Source organism: Chaetura pelagica, unplaced genomic scaffold (genome assembly GCF_000747805.2).
Source record: "Chaetura pelagica isolate M959 unplaced genomic scaffold, ChaPel_1.0 scaffold1048, whole genome shotgun sequence".
Taxonomy (NCBI): Eukaryota; Metazoa; Chordata; class Aves; order Apodiformes; family Apodidae; genus Chaetura; species Chaetura pelagica.
The window spans coordinates 127,677-145,317 of NW_009954300.1; the positions used below are offsets into that span (position 1 = coordinate 127,677).

Here is a 17,641-nt window from a genome sequence, read left to right on the forward strand (position 1 = left end):
ACACACACACACTTTAACTTTCTTACTGGGCTCAACTCCTACCCTTTCACCCCATTGATTTACACCTCTCCTTCGGAGTGTGCCTTCATAAACCTTAGTGCCTTTGAATCCCTTTTCCAATATATATACCTAGCTAACCTCTCCTGAACCTTGATCCCTTAGTTTGTATTGCCCCTTAATAAACTGATTAATTTGCAAATTAAACATTGGTCTCAGTAACAATTTCTGAGCGTGGTGGGAGGGAACTTTAATCTACCCTCTAAGAAACGGTCCCGAAACGGCCGTTCCTTGCTAAGAGGCGAACGCCACGTGTGAACGCTCGGGCTTATGAACAAACCTCTCCACATTGGGGTGGGAAGTTGTGGAAACATCCTGACAGCCGGTAGCCCCCCGGTACTGGCCCGCAACACAGGACCAGGGGCAACGGGGACAAACTAGAAGAGAGGGAGTTCCATTTCAATATGAGGAAAAACTTCTTTACTATGACGGTGACAGAGCACTGGAAAAGGCTGCCCAGGGAGGTTGAGGAGTCCCCTTCTCTGGAGATAATGAAGACCTGCCTGGATGCAGACCTGAGTAATGTGCTCTGGGCAGTCCTGCTTTATCAGGGTAGCTGGACTAGATGATCACTAGAGGTCCCTTCCAACTCTGACAATTCTGTGATTGTGTGAATAATCACAACTGTTTCAGAGGGGCTCAATTTCAAATAGAAGCTGCAACAGAATAGATTTTTAACACCATTCTTTTCTAGCAGAGCATTAAGTCCACCCACTTCACAAAAACAAAGTCTTACACAGCTTAGGGTCATGCAGATATCTATTCAGATGCAGCAGTTTGAGCTCCAGAACATGAGGGCAGTGCTGGCAGAGGCAGCTGAGGAATGCCTCACACCTGCCTGTACTACACAGAAGGCTCTGCTTAGAGCTATGAGACTCCACTAACTGCACAAACACTGAAGCCCTCTACAAAGTATTTTCAACCAAGACAAGAAACAGGGAAAGAACTGCCTATCTGGTCTGCTGCTAACTGAAGCTTTCTGATGTGGCCTTCTGGATGTTTGAATTCTAATTCCCATAATCCTATAGACAATTTTTGCTCGTAATTGGGCCTAAAATATCCTACAATCGTATTACGATTCAGTAAATTGTATTAACATAATACCCAGGAGCACAGACCTTTGAAAACTAAAGCATTAATGTTCATTTCAGAGGGTAAAAAACATTACTAAATTGATTTGCAGCTAGATATTCACTCTTTACCTGAAATTTATGGAAATGCAGACTTGTCTTCTTTCCTGAAGTCCCCATGACAAACAGAAAATCTGGAGTCAGCACAAAAGGAACTCTTTCCTTATTAATTCCAAGGAAGCTTTTATAATTTCCAAGAATATGACCAAAATCAATATGGAAAAGGTTACCTTCATAAAGAGAAGAAGTTGTCATAGTTAGGCTTAAATACAATGAACCGCCAAGAACACTTACTTCTATTTGTAATCACTCTTTAGTTCAAAAGAAAAGACTATTTTATCTATTTTATATATATATTTTTTAATAGTAATTCTGTCCTCCTGGCAAAGTTACTTTTTTATTTATGTTTGGCAGTTGTTAATCAACCAAGGGAAGCTTATGCCTCAGAGCCCTAACCATAAGCTCCCTGCACATCACTGCATGGAAAACGCTTTGTGGATTGTTTCAAATACCTGTGGGATTCTGGTGCTATCCAGCTCCTTGGCTAATGGCATTTACTAGAACATTCTTCTTCCTCACAGACTTGAATTACCTTTTTCTAAACCACCCTTACTTTGCAGAGTAAGTCTGCACTGTCACCCTTTGGTTAACAATAGGATTATAAGAGAGAGCAGTTCCCAGGAAAGGGATGAAACACTCTCCTTTTAAGGATTGTTACACCTGTAGGACTGGAGTGTGCTGCTGCTCTTCAGATTACTGTATTACTTTCACTGGCAGACAAGATGTAAGGATAAAGGAGTATGGTTACTTAAAAACATAGATTTATAATAGTCCTACATGTAGATAAAACATCAAATGATGTAAGATGATACTTAACAGTGATCTGCAGGTGGAACATGCTTAGATGTTCCGGCATTTTCAGCCAGTTTCCGAGTCCTCCCAACCCACTGAACGTGACACTCTGCAGGTCTCTCAGACTGACATCCTTCTGGCTTCTGATGCTCAAGACAGCTCCCATGAAAGATTTCAAGGCAAACCTGCTCTTGACCACAACAGAATAACCTTTCTTTCTCCATCTCCTTTTCTACTGATCTATCCCTCATTTTCTGCCAATGGGCACTAACATTGCTTCATATTACATGTAATGTTGAAATTAAAGCATTTCTTTGCCTTCTTTTCCTCAAGGACTTCTGGTGAACTCTTTCACTGTAGTCTGCAATTAGCTCATTTCTGCCTTCAGGGTACTACTTCTCTCCAGCCTTCAACTGGTAAAATTTTAACTATAATATGATTAATATTAAATATACAGCCTTCTAAGTAAGCCCAAAAGTATTTTCTCTTAGCATTATGTAAAGACTAATTATGAAGCAACAGGATCATAAAACTGGAAGCTGATTTCTTAGACCAAATAAAACTCTTCAATATGTACCACTCGTTCTGGGGTTCCTTCTGGATCATCCATAGGTAAGTAAAATCAGGGCTGAACCAATGTGCAGATACAGAAATAATTATTCAAGTTTGCATTACGAAAAACCTGTGGTTCTTTCAGGATGTTTGCAATGATCCCACACGTTTCAGTTGCAAAAAGCAATACACTCCATGTACTTTATTTTCTAGGATTTTCTACAAAGGTGTATAAAGCAATTATGCTCCTTGGAACTGAAAACAGGCCAGTAAGATGTGAATTCTGACACAGATACAGTTCCACTGAACACTGTCAGAATCACATCCACACCTTAGACAGGTGAAGAACTGTCTGCTTTTTAAAGTTTTTTGGCTTTTAGATCTTAGATCTAGACAATAAAAAATAAATAAATCAGTTTTACTTTCCTCATGACTTAGTTTGTAACAAAGTCATCCTTGAAAAAGAATGGTATTATTAATGATAAATATCTAGAGCCTATATGAAGGCCAAAAGGGGTGACAGTGCATTTCCATGTCACAGGAAGGTCTGAACTTGTAAGCAATGCTGACAGAACTGGATTGTGTCTCTTGATTTATTGCTAAATGCATTATTTATTAAAATAAAAGATAATCTAATGAAGTACAGATAGTCCCCCTTCTACTAAATTCTCAAAAAATAACTCACCTGTTTCTGTAATCATAATGTTGTCGTTGTGCCTGTCTCCTATTCCAAGTACAAAGGTCGCCACACAGTATCCAGCACAAGAATAAACAAATCTTTCCACAGCTGCCTGAAACTAAAAATAAATCTTAGAGATGTTAAAAGCTCCCATGCTAGAAACTAAATTCAGTAATTCTGAAAGTCACATGCCTTTCTATCAACAGGTATCTATCAACAGTTAGACAATCTATTTTAGAAGTTTCTATGATTCTAAAAAATAAAATACACTGGTGCAGGGATTAAGATCACAGCCCTGCATTGCACTTGTTGTACTTGCTGCATTGTGCTCTATCCCTCAGCACAAATAAAATAAGCATGTAGTTGTCCACAATTTCTGAGAAAAAAAAAGCTGGCAGAAAGCTCTAGTAGATCAGCAGATGAACCTAAGCCAAGGAGCTGTGAATACCCAACCTGTCTTTAAATCCTCTAATACCACATCGCTTTTCAGTGCTCTAAGAGGTCCTTTCTATCTGCTCATCATGTATCACTTCTAAACACCATTGACAAAGAAGTTATTTCTAAAGCATCTTGTTTCACAGGAGCTCAGCTGCCAGCTGGGTGGTAAAGGCACTTTCAGACACCAGCAGCTGAGTACAGGGAAGTTTAATGGATATTTTAAGCTCATGTAAGTAACATGTACACAAACCTATGGGCTCTGTGCTCCTAAGTTAGTAGGGTGCTTTTGAAAATCCTACTTAAAAATTCAAATAACTCACCTTTTCTTCAATCATGCATCTTTCCTTGAGCCACTGGTTTAGTATTTCATCCTTAAATGCACCAGTGTTGCCAACTGTACTCTGTTGAATTTTGGCAATTGTTGTAGCATCTTTCACAATTTCAATCATTCCTAGAGAAAACAAGGAAGAAGTCAGAAGTTATTAAGTTTATACCAAAGCATATTAAAATTACGCAAAATTAATTTTAAAACTGTGTTTTTTAAATAAACTGCAGAATTTCATAGGTTGTGAGCAGAAATTTCTTTTACAAGCAACAGGGGTTTATGTTCATTCCCAGCTGAAGCCAGCCAATTTCTTAACTAGCCTGGCATTGTAAACTCCTCCATGAGAATGTCAAACCTTTTTAAACTCGAAGAATTATGAGTGATGACCCTCTATATAAGGCTTTTCTGAAGGAGAGAAACTATCTCCTGTTCTGGTCCCCTGCAGGAGCCCAGGTGCCATTCACATTACCACCAGCTTCCCTCCAACTTCTCACATTCAAGGCACTGAAGAGAAGCTGCAGCGCTGCAGCACCAGGGGATACAAGTGTTGTCAGAGCTGTGGCAGAGGAACAGAGCTGGCATTCCTCCTTCAGTAAATGCTCCTCTACTCTGCCCTGGTGAGGCCACATCTGGAATACTGCATCCAGTTCTGGGCTCCCCAGTTCAAGAGAGAAAAGGAACTACTAGAGAGAGTCCAGTGGAGGGCAACAAAGATGGTTGGGGGATTGGAGATTCTCCCTTATGAGAAAAGGCTGAGAGAGCTGGGACTCTTTAGCCTGGAGAAGAGAAGGCTGAGGAGAGACCTTATTAATGCCTGTAAGTATCTAAAAGGTGGGTGCAAGGACGATAGAGCCAGACTCAGTAGTTCCCAGTGACAGGACCAGGGGCAATGGGGACAAGCTAGAACTGAGGGAGTTCCATTTCAATATGAGGAAAAACTTCCTTAGTATGTGGGTGACAGAGCACTGGAACAGGCTGCCCAGGGAGGTTGTGGAATCTTCTTCTCTAGAGATATTCAAGACCTGCCTGGATGCAGACCTGAGTAATGTGGTCCAGAGGATCTTGCTTTAGCAGGGCAGTTGGACTAGATGATCTCTAGAGGTGCCTTCCAAATCTGACAATTCCGTGACTCTGTGATTCCATCTTAACCTCTGTGAATCCAACTTAACCTTCAGTATGCATATGCACAGAAAGGTTCAGCAATAGCAAGACGCAGCGAGGTACAGCCGTGGGACAGCTAGTGGAAACCTCTGACTGTGGGGGCCCAGAGGTCAGTTCCTAAACTGAAAAGACCTTTGCAAAGGCAAACCAGCACATCATGGCAACGTTGTGCAGAAATAGTGCTGGTGCTGCTCGTACTAACATGGCATGGGATGAAGGGGAAGCTAGAGAGAGAAACAAAACCAGAGGCTGCAGCACAACTCTGCACTGCAGCCAAGACTAGCAAATGCAGTCTGCCCTCATACTGGGCATGCCCGTATGGGGAAAGGTCAGATTTTAATTGAAATTATTTGGTAACTGGAAAGGTCATATTTTGTTGGTCTGCTTCAAGTTCATCAGTGTCTTTTCAGCTCCAGCTCAAAGATAAGCAAACAAAAATTAACACTTTCTGCCCAAAGTCATTCAAAGCAATTTCTGATTTGGTCTCAGCTTCTCTCTGAAACAGATGGTTTTCTGTTTTATTCACAGTTCTACCCTTTGTCAATTACTGAAATATGTGCAGATTTCAGCAAGAGAGTAAAAACGCAGCAATTTCTTCCTGCCCCTGCCTTCCACATATGGCTGAATTCACTGCTGAGTACCCCCTAGAGGTAGTTCTTCTGTCTTGACAGTGGCCTGGATTTGTTTGTAATGAAACTATTGTGGAAATATAACCTCCAAAATCCACGGCCAACACTACCAAATTAAAAAGCTCTGCATTTTGGTCTGTGCTTGTGAAGCTGTTGTTTTCCTCCTAGGAGCGAGCTCCAGATCACATTCCAGCTGTTGAAAAGGCTTCCCCTGCTTGTGCTCAGAAATCTCCCTCTACTGGCCAACAGCTCCTTGATTCCAGGGGAGTGGAGCTGTTGCAGGAGGCCTCTTCCTCTCCCCCTTGAATTTAAAACTTCTTCCAGCATAACTATGCTGATTAGCTGTGTGAAAAGTCCCCAGATTGTAAAGCAGCTGCTAATGAAAACCCTTAACTGATCCTTCTCCACTGCACTGCCAAATGAATGACATAAAACCCATGCAGCTTATCCTGCCCAAGTAACGACTTAAAAGGTATCATGGTAAAAAATAATTAACTGGAATAGTACAGCTCTACTGGAAAATCCTTCTGAAAACAGACATGCCTCTTGGTAGGTATGTTTAGTCCTAGAAAAGGCTTCAGGAACTGGGGTCGAGGACCTCAGCTGGGCTGTATTCTATTGGGAGGAGGTGCAGCAGTAAATGCACTGTGCTGTGTTTCTGGGGATCTGCAGTACTAAAGCAGGGTATTAAGTGCCAGCTTGAACTTCTTAAACTTGGCAGTGATGCAGCATAGTAAGTAGTGATAATTACCTGGCAGAGCCGGGAACATATGGCCATGTCAAAGGCAGAGAGAACAGGGTATGATCTCTTACCAGGGATACATAGAGGAGAAAGTTCCTCCTACAGAGGTCTGCTTGGCAGCAGCAATGGGGAGGACAGATGTTTCCAAAACTGCAAACTGCACTAATTGCAGGTGTCTTCAACAGACTGAGAAAGCTCTACACAGGAGGGGATGCCAGTCCCAGGTGTAAGACACCTGGGTGTTTGCCTGTGCTCTGTGTAGAGTGGGGTATTGTCCTTGTGAAAATATACAGAAACTGCCCCAAGTTCCATGGAAATATTAAGTTGGAAGAAGACCACATATGAATATCGTGAAAAAATATTTGCATGCCACTACTCTTTGGTTGTGTTCCAAACAAGCATAAGCTCTACATCAAAGTGTCCCACATCAGGTGTTGCTAATTTAGGCTGCAGGAATCCTCAGCAAACTGAACAAAAGTCTTTATGTGATTCACCATGCTCCTACTGTGGTGCTGAAAGGAGGCTAAATTCTTACATCTCCTGCCATGAATATAGGAAATCAAACCATTATTTCCTTGAGATAAAAGAATGTGGAGTCAATTAAGAATTCATAAAAGAATAATGAAGTCTGCAACTTCAATATGAGAATGCTAGGATGACTGGCAGAATTCCTGCATCTTCCTCCATTATTTCAATATGGTACATTGTCTTAAGATGATTTTAAACAAAATCAAATTAAATCCCAAACATGTCTCTAAAAATTAGATTTATTAGAATATACTTACAGGAGAGGGAAAATAAACAACTTTCCTTATATTTACAGTTAGTTCATATCTTGATATATCATTTTTCCTTTATAATTCTATTAATACAATATTTAATTTTTAAACACTTCTATTACGAGAAAGGAAACTCTTTTGTGTCACACTACCAAGAATTTTAGTGGTCATTTGAGTTTTCTGCATTGCTGAGATACCTTGAATTCAAAGAAAATTGTGATAAAAAATGTATGTGGCAATGGATTTCAGAGATGAAGTACATTACAGATATATATTAAAAAGAGTTCTTAATTTGACTGGGACTCAGCTCATTATTCTCTGATCCATAAAGCAAAATATATTCCTGAAAAAGAAAAGAACTAAAAAGCTAGAGATCATGGAAGACACGTAGCAGTATTTATATTATAATTATGACACACAACAGTACTTACATTATAATTATTTTTTCAATCCATGCAATTACTATCACACTGCCCACTATACCAATGACAGGGATTAACAAACTCGCTAATTTTTACACATGTTCAAGCTTTAAGTAAATGGCAGAGCTGCACTTGCTTATCTGTCTCACTGATGCATTGTTTATACCAGACAAAGCATTTTTTTTTCAGCACAATAGCTTCATTTGGGCGTGGCCAGTTTTTCTACACCAAGGGGCTTTCCAGCAGCCAATCGTTCAAGAATTGCTCAGCAAAATTCACTCTACAGTCAATTCTGTGATAGCTGGATAGCAGGAAACTGCAACTTGGATATCGTAGGGTACATAATATATGCAAATCCAACCCCAAAGAGTCAGTTTCCAGCCATCAGGATGTATAAATTATACATTAGTTTGGCATTTCTGGATGTAATTGTACTCCTCCAGATCTCATTAGGTTCCTCTACACACCATCACACAGCTCTCCAGAAGCTTTAGAAGAAACTACTTGATTTCTCCCACCATGAATTCTGGAAAATAGACCATCTGTGCTGCAGGAACTTTAGCCCACTGAGAAATATTGCCTGAACATCCCGATAAGTAATGCTGTTGCTTCTATGTAGTATATGGTATGAAAATTTAGGTCAAGAAGAAAACATAAATGTTTTGCTATTTTAACTCTCTTCTCTCTTTTATTCCTATCAACACATTAGAACTCATACTGAATAAATCACCCACTTTCACCTCTTTTTTATACCAAGTATTGTTATTAAAGAGAAACTTGCAGCAGGACCCAAATTGTTGCACAGCAATCACAGTCAGCTAACCTAGTGCCACAGCTGAGGTATTCCTCTGAAGGGCAGAAACCATTGATAAGACACATCTGAAGGTTGCTCACAGAAAGTGCAATACACTGTTATTTGTAATAAATAGCTATATTGTCCTGAGACCACAGTGCATACCAGAATAGTCCTCCAAAAGGCAACTTCTGTAAGTACAGTATTTTGAATTTCTAACCTCAGTAAATGTGATCACATACCTATTTTGTTCCCTGTAGAAATACAACCATATGGTAACAAACAGAGGTCCAAGGATTCTGCTTCCCAAATGGATTCCATAATTCGAAGAATCTAGTAAAAACAAATATATATTCACTAAATTATTTCAAATTATTTCGACTTTACCTGTTACTCACATGAATAACACTACCCAGACAGTGTCAGAGACAGGGCTAAACTTACTTGTCTATTTCACAGATTAAGAGATAAATAAAGTGTGCAGAGTTTTCAGATTATACATTACAGGGTTTGTATTTCCTCATCTGCTGTGTGCCCACGCAATCTCTACTGTTTTCTGAAGTATTAATAAATATATTGTATGATTTCTACATGAGCTGAGATTGAATACATTAGCAAGTATGTCCACTTTTTCCAATAAACACCCCCAAAAGTGCTAAGAAACCAGTTTGTGGGAACAATCACTGAAATATTACTAGAGAAACACTACCTACTGGTTCCTTTTTCATTTGTAACTTCACCGACTGCATAAACAAACGATAAAAATGCTTCATCAGAAGAACAGGCCATTTTGCACTAAATGAGATTCCTTCTCTAGGACATAAAAATGTGAAGTATGTATGGCACATGGCAGGAGAAAACAGAGTAACAGTATGTACTGGTTCTGCCTGGAAGGAAGTTAATTTTCTTCAGAGCAGCTTGTATGGTGCTGTGGTTTAGGTTGGTGACCAAAGCAATGCAGGTACAACACTGATGTTCCAGTTATTGCTGAACAGTTTGCAGAGTGTCAAGGCTGCCTCTGCTTCTCACTCTGCCCTGCTGCGAACAGATTGAGGGTGCACATGTGCTTGGGAGGACACACAACCAGGCCGATGACCCAAACCAACCAAATAAATATTCCATGCTGAGTAATGTCATCCTCAGCAATGAAACAGAGAGGAAGTGGATTAGGTAGGTTAACCATCTTTTGCACAGGAACTGGCTGGGCGTCAGTCTACCCATGGGATGTGGTGAGTGCCTGCCTTTGCATCCTTGCTTTGTTTTCTTTCTCTCTTCTTTCACTTGTTTGCTTATTAAACAATTTTTATCTCAACCCACAAGTTCTCTTCCTTTCTGCTTTCCCCATCTCAACAAGGTTAACTCACAACACGGTCACATAAAACCTTTAGTACAAGAAAGAAGATCCAGTAGTCCTGTCAGCTCTTCCATACTCAGCTTATAAAAATAAAAGACAACCTCACCTTTCATATGGACAGTAAAGATAAAGATAAACTTCTGAAAAGTAAAACTATTTAAAGATATTTTAAAATATTCACATTATTAATTTTATATATTTTACCTATCATACCTGTAAAATAAGCATGTCCTGACGGAGGTCATCTCCATGTTTGAAGATTATGCCTATAGTTTCACTTGATAAAGCTGTTTGATCTGCACACTTAAACTCAAGCCAGAGGGGTTTCTTCTTAGATGCCATTACTTTACATTTTTCTATCTGTGAAAGACACAGTTGTTGCTAGTAGTTGTACTGCAACATCAACAAAAGTAACTTTTCTACACAGCAGCTACAGAGTAGTTTACCAACTTTCAATTATTTATACTACAAGAAACACACTGAAAGTACATGTAAGGAATAGTATTCAATTGTCATGTAAAGCCTCATTGAACCTGCACAACTTTTAACACTGTCCATGATGCAGGAGAAAGCACACCTTGACTCTGAAACTGGATTTAGCTTCCCTTGTTGCACATCAAGTGAATCCAAGGATCTTCACTGTGCTTCTTTACTCAAACCTCAGTTTGCATCATATATGAATGAGCCAGGTCCCTTTCACTACACATCTGTTGATTTATTCACCTTGTTTTTACCTCTGACTTGACATAAGCCACTGCAACCTCACTACAAAACTGGATGCAGCAATACATAAAATGCCCATTGTTTCTTAATATATTTCTAAAAATATATTAATGCATTTTCTAATAAAAGCCACAAAAGCAATACAGATCTATTAAAAAATCAGAAATAGCTAAGGTAGGTGTGGAGACATTTTTGTTAGTAAGATGAAGGTCTGCACCTAAACCTTACTGACAAGTATGAATCAGGGCAAGACAGAGACAGTAACTGGAGGAACAGAAACTGAATATCCCAAAGCCCCTGAAGTCAGATCAAATAGTTTTATGCAGACATTTAATGTAAAAAAAAAAAAAAGAAAAAAAAGAAAAAAAAAAAAAAAAAAAAAGAAAAAAAAAAAAAAAAAAAAAGAAAAAAAAAAAAAAAAAAAAAGAAAAAAAAAAAAAAAAAAAAAGAAAAAAAAAAAAAAAAAAAGTCAGTTACCTCGTTAAATCCTGGATGAAACTAATGGAAAAATCATAACTGCCAATAAATTATGAGGGTTTTATGGGTAGTTGCATTTTTTGTGTGGTGGCATGGTGGCATGTCATTACATTTAGAAAAATGCTAAAAGCTGTGGGAGCAAAAACTTCCTGAGTCCATGAAATGTCATACTATTCAGAGTGATGTAAGACCTTCATACATATTAGTAAAAATGCTTACTAAAAGACACATACTTGCAAATAGGAGATTTATTTTCAAAAAAGATTTGTAGAAACTCAGAATACTTACCACTAGGGCTCCTGCTCGTAGCCCAGGATCATACGGAACTCTAAAACTCCCTGGAAGTTTGCTGCTCTGCAGTTTTTCAAGCTTTTGTCTCAGCTGTACAATAACTGCAATTACAAGTAAGAAAACACAAGGAAATAAAAAGTTAGAAGGCAAAAAAGTTAGAGGTAATGAAACTTGTTAAGCATCAGGATTTAGCTAAACACCTCCTCCATTTACCTACTGTTGAAATTGCTCTCCTCAAGGATGTCCTGATTTGAGGAATGCAGAAAGACTCTTTAACTTGCACTACTAATGGTCATGGCCGTTTCAGAGACCTAAAGGTAAAGTCTCCAAGCACCTCACCAGTCATGTGTCCTCTACACAGTATTAGAAGCATTGCACAGTGCTGTAAGCAGGGACATCAACATCTTCAACTAGATTGGGTTGCTCAGACTTGAGCGACCCTGTCCAACTTGACCTTGAATGTTTCCAGGTATGAGGCATCTATAACCTCTCTTGGCAACCTGCTCCAGTGTTTCACCACCCTCACTGTAAAAAATTTCTTCCTTCTATCTAGTCTAAATAAACCCTCTTTTATTTTAAAACCATGAGCCCTTTTCTTATCACTACAGGCCTTACTTAAAAAGTCATCAAAGAACAACAGAATGGTTGGGGCTGGAAGGGACCTTAAGGATCATCTAGTCCCAACCCCCTGCATAGGCAGGGACACCTTCCCCTACACCAGGGTTCTCCAGCCTGGCCCTGAACACTTCCAGGGAGGGGACACCCAAACCTTCCCTGGGCAACCTCTTCCAGTGTCTTACTACCCTCCCAGCAAAGAATTTCTTCCTTGTACCTCATCTAAATCTACCCTCTTCCAGTTTGAAACTGTTCCCCCCTCATCCTATTGCTACATGACCTTGTAAAAAGCTCCTCCCCAGCTTTTTCCTGTTACCCCTTCAGGTACTGGAAGGCCACTATAAGGTCTCCCCAGAGCCTTCTCTTCTACAGGCTGAAAAACCCCAACTCTCTCAGCCTGTTTTCATCGGAGAGGTGCTCCAGCCCTCTGATAATTTTGGTGGCCCTTCTCTGGACTCTCTCCAGGAGCTCCATGTCCTTTTTATGTTCGGGGCCCTGGAGCTGGACACAACTCCAGGTGAGGTCTCGCAAGAGCAGACGGGGAGAATCACTACCCTCAACCTGCTGGTCACATTTCTTTTGATGCAGCCCAAGATATGGTTGGCTTTCTGGGCTGTGAGCGCATGTTGCTGGCTCATGTCCAAAAAAAGAGAAATTTCAAAAGCTGCTATCCAATTAAGAAAATGAAGCCAAAAGAATTACCTGAGAATTCACAGAACATAAATGTTACACTTACCCTGAAGGCTTTTAGAAAAAAACTACCCAACAGAGTAAGGTGACTAATGTGGTATCTCCTCTGGTAAAAAATAAGTAAATCTGACAGCAAGATACAGTAGCTTAATAAGGAGACTCTGTAAATAGACACCTTTCAAAAATAACAAACCAAAACAAACCCCTAGGCTACAGTAACTTAGGTCAAGAAAAAGCTTTCTAAAATGTAACTATTGATTTCCTAGACAAATCTAGCTTGATTTCAGTAAGTCTGCTCGTTGTAATGTAATGTGATTTGAAAGTTGTATGCAAACCAACTGAAACTAGTACAGATTAGGAATTAGCTGATTTTCAAACAAAAGTGAAGATGCTTGTTAAAACAATTTCAAATTGATCTGGCTTAAGATCAAAGTGCTACACATTTTAAGAGAAGAAACAGCTGCATAGACTAATTCCTGGGAGACAAATAATCTAAGACTAGTGATGAAAGCAGATAATCCTATGTAAGCTGCAATACTATGATCTTACTAATATATTTATTATTACTTACTTTGTTCAAATATACAAAAAGAAATTATATGAAAAGTGAAAGGAGCAGTTTGACAGCAAGATTGCTACTGGACTAGTATGGATCTAACAGGAAGGAAATTATTCTGTAAAAAAAATATTAAAAAATACTGGAAAAAGAAAAATACATACAAGAATTAGATGAGGCTGCATGACAGAATTAAATTAAGCAGTCCAAAAGATTCAGAAATTATGGGGGAAAAAAGAAGCAATAAACTAAAGAAGAAATCTTAGGATGTACTTTTTAAAAAATGTAAGGAGTAGAGGGTGCCTGTAGGAAAAATAATATCCTCAATTATCTGAGAGCAAATTGAATTAGGTATAGCATTAGTAGGACACTCCACAGTTTCAGGAAGCCTTATTCAGTGAAAATGTCAATTATATAAGTCATCTTTCAATGTTCTACTGTATGTTACATACAAGGATCCTTTAACTTCAAAACCTGGTGGGTGTTAATGTGATTGCATTTCTCTTGAAACTTTTCTTCCTTGCCTGCATATCCTTCAAAGATAATGTATTATGGAAACCACTGCTGTTACAGACATGTACATCTGCAAGGCTCTGCAAATGAAAAGACCATAGAATCCTAGGGGTTAGAAGGGACCTCGAAAGATCATCTAGTCCAACCCCCCTGCCAGAGCAGGCTGTAAAGTTTCTTTCCAAAACATGGGATTCTGACCCAATACATTTATATTATAGAGCATTGTAAGATAAATTTTACAAGGTTGTTTAGAAAGCATATTTTATATGGAAATTCAATAAGTCCCCTATCTCACATTGCATGGTAATGTGATATTACATTATATTTTGAAGAATTAAAATAAAAGTTTCCTTTTGAAACACCACCACAGCCACTTCCACATAACCAGAGTGGAATGTCTTTCTGAACCAAGGACTTCCTGGCCTGGAACATAACAGGCTGAACCAGCAAGAAGAGCTGGTGTCTCTACAGCTTTTAGAATTTGGATATTGCCATATGACTTCTCACACCTAGTCTCAACACTAAGCAACTAACAGGAATGATGACAATTAAGGTTTTAAGGAAGTCCTGTGAGAAAAAAAAAAAAAAGGCAGGCAAACCCCAGAGGTAAACAGGCATTGCAAAACCCTACTGTGGCTTCCAAAGCAGTGCTTACAGGAACTAGAAGTAACAATACCACATCTGTGTCTCACAGGACTCCTATTCAGCACTATGCAAAGCCCCAAAGATGTGCTCTGTATATTCACTGCTGATCCACCAGCTACTTTCATGGCCTAGCAGAGGCTGTACTGGACTCATCTCCTCCCCAGTCTTCTTGCCAAGAGCCTTTTAGTGACTGCTTAGGGTAAGACTGTGTTTCTTGGCAAATGCAACTATTTCTCTTTATTTCCAGTTAATATTTGTGTCCTGGGTTGTTTCTTTCTTCAGTGCTGGCATTCAGCTAAGGGTTATGTACAAGAAGGGGGCTGTTTCCCACTTGCATGGCATGAAGTTCAAGAAGATAAGCTAAATCACAGGAATGTAGTAGCTGTCTTTAACACATTCTTCCCCTTGTAGAGTAGAATGAGCAAACAAATGCATTATTGGTTCAAACACTATCAACTCACACTGGTATTTTAAAATAAGCAATAACGATACCTTTTGACAGCAATTTATCAGTGAATTTAAATAGTAAAAAGCACAATTTGCTGCCTAGATTTCCATACACAAAGAGAAAAAAAAATATTATTACAAAGAAAGAAATGCCTCTTAGGAAATACCTTGAGAAGTGACATCGTACTTTTCTGCAGAAACTGATTTTATCTCCATTGTGACTTTATGCAGCAATTCAATTACTTGAACCTGCTTCATGAAATCGTGCAGCATTGCTTTTCCACAGCCCCTAAGATAGGCTTCCAGGATGACTGCAAACCTCTGCTGGTAGTGCATGGACTGGGCAATCTCACTTCTTAAGAACCAAAACAAGAAGTGACCAATTCTTTTGTTCTAGAGGTGAAAAAAAAATACTAGAATCAGCATGGATTTCTTGACAAAGGGCTTTAATAATGCCAGTAACTTTAGCATAAATTGGCTGTATTTTTAAATACTTACTCTCAAACCCCGTTTTAGCAGAAATCTGGCTAATGCACTGTCATGATATGGCTCGAATTTCACAGCCTGAGGAATACAAACACAGAAGACATGTTACCAAAACATTGAAGACCCCATTGAACTTATACTTTACAGATGGTATCTGAGAGCACATGGCTGCAAGAGGAGAAAACTTACAGCTAAACAGGTTGAGGAAACAAAGGTGAAAAAACAAAGCGTGGCTTCTCTGTGTTTTGATTCAAGAAGAACTTCTTATTTGCAAGAGGTTTTCATCAGGTTATTTTGTTAATGTGACTGATAAAGCAATGCAGGGAGCAGCTGACCTGAGCTCGGGAAGGCATACGAACAAAGCAACATCATCCTCAGGCTGCTGCAAAAACCAGCAAGATCAGAAAACAGCCACGCAGTCTGACTGACACAGAGAAGGTTTGAAAAGATTATTGCCAAATGAAATGATGTATTTTTAATAATTCCTTAATTAAAATTTCAAATAATAAAGCACCGTTTGGTAACATCTGCCACTTTGGGACTGAGGCACTGCTTCACTGCTGGGTTCCCTAGCAAGCAGTGGATACAGGAGCAGCTTTTCAGAGTAACTTATCTCAGACATTTGGGCCTTCAGACCCTAAACAAACCACGAAGTAGAATAAAGGCTCTGATGCATATCCTATATTAATGGAGAACAATTGAGAGGAAGACTTCACCAGACTTTTTTTTAATGACTGTGAGCACAGACCTATGTTTTTCTCTTCTAACAAACACCCCCCTTCGCCCAAGCCCACAGATATTTCTAAGCTATTGCCAAAAAAGGACGGAGACAAAAAGTCAACAAGTTTTTTGAAGTATGGGGGTTGGATTATTTTTTTTTGGCTTTTATTCTCCTCCTCATCCCAATAACTAAGTGAATTGGTCTACCGGAAAACTATCACACTTCCAGGTACTGGGCTGTGCCACTTAAAGTGTTTTTTCCAGCAGCTTCTTCCCATTGCTTGAAGGACTCAAGTTTATAGGTTTGTTTTAAGACGAATGGGGAAAATAAGATATGCATGCTTATCCCACGGGAAGAAAAAAATATATAAGAGGCAAAGAGTCTCTGGAATAGAGTCACAAAATCCCTGTCGTGTACTGAGGAGGTTGGTGAATGGCTTCAGGTTCTGGAAATAGAGAGCCAGGAAGCGGCACATAGGGAGATTAGGGAAAACAAAAGGATGTGCAGAGAGCCGGGTGCAAGAAGTACACTCAGCTTTCAGAAGCAACAAAGTATGCAAACCTCTAGCAATAGTTATTCAACAGAATATAATGGCTCTTTCAAGATCACTGTGGTCTGCAGCTTGCAAAGAAGCAACTAAGCCATCAGCTTAAATTCATCAAACAAATCACAAGGTTTTATAAAATCTTAAAAGTACTGTGGCACACAGTTGTACTTTTTATTATAAAAATATCAACACTGTTTCTGAAACATAAATTGTCCTGTGCGTTTATTCAACAGGAAAAAAAAGAAGGAAAAAAAAAAAAGGAAAAAAAGAAGAGCTTTTTCAGCAAACCTTCTACAAATGAACCAGCTTATAAAAAACCTACGAAGACTTGTTCTTTCCAGCTGCCAGCTAAGAGACAAACAACAAAGCCAAGCACCAGAGTTGCCCTTCTATAGGATCATAATTCTGCAAGAACTGTATTGCCAGTCTCTGTAATACCATTTTATTTCCCCAAGCAACATACATCTTAGCACCATTAGGAAAGATAATGAGAACACAAACATAAACTGATTTGAAAATATATAGATCCTTTTACTTTGTGTATGAGACTACGAGGTATGGACGGTTTTTTTAAAAAAATAACTTTCACTGCAATAAGGCACCCAAAAGCTATAATTATTACATAAATTCAAATGGATTTGCTTACAGTTCCAAGAAAGCCTATTAAAAACCTCATTCTGGTACATACTTTGCTGAATCTGCCCAGTGCGTATCCTGGAAAAACAATTTAAGAATGAAGTACAGCCAAATAAAGGGCCACTGCTTCAAAACAAAACTTCCTTTTAGCAAGGCTGCAAATACATTTTCACAAAAAAGAATATAATAGAAAAAATGTATTATATAAGAAAAATATATACTAGACATATGTATTATGAGCATCCTTATTATGTTTTAGAAATAAATATTTTTAAAAGTCAATCCTATTTTTCTTTTTAATTCACCAAGTCAAATTTCAACATCTAAATAGCAACAATAAAAGCTAGCCATTTAAAAACGTCTGCTGGCACTTCATGAGGT

The 17,641-nt window shown here is 38.9% G+C and overlaps 1 protein-coding gene across 1 annotated transcript in view; it reads right to left on the reverse strand.

The window, feature by feature from the left end:
* PIK3CG (phosphatidylinositol-4,5-bisphosphate 3-kinase, catalytic subunit gamma) overlaps window positions 1-17,641 on the reverse strand; it is a 27,709-nt gene that overhangs the window by 6,013 nt on the left and 4,055 nt on the right. Inside the window, exons 2-9 of the mRNA XM_010003840.1 lie at window positions 15,369-15,434; window positions 15,038-15,263; window positions 11,402-11,505; window positions 10,127-10,273; window positions 8,802-8,892; window positions 4,029-4,159; window positions 3,277-3,388; window positions 1,260-1,417 (exon numbers count right to left, since the gene is read on the reverse strand). Coding sequence (XP_010002142.1) covers window positions 1,260-1,417; window positions 3,277-3,388; window positions 4,029-4,159; window positions 8,802-8,892; window positions 10,127-10,273; window positions 11,402-11,505; window positions 15,038-15,263; window positions 15,369-15,434 — 1,035 coding nt within the window. The remainder of the gene's footprint in view (window positions 1-1,259; window positions 1,418-3,276; window positions 3,389-4,028; window positions 4,160-8,801; window positions 8,893-10,126; window positions 10,274-11,401; window positions 11,506-15,037; window positions 15,264-15,368; window positions 15,435-17,641) is intronic.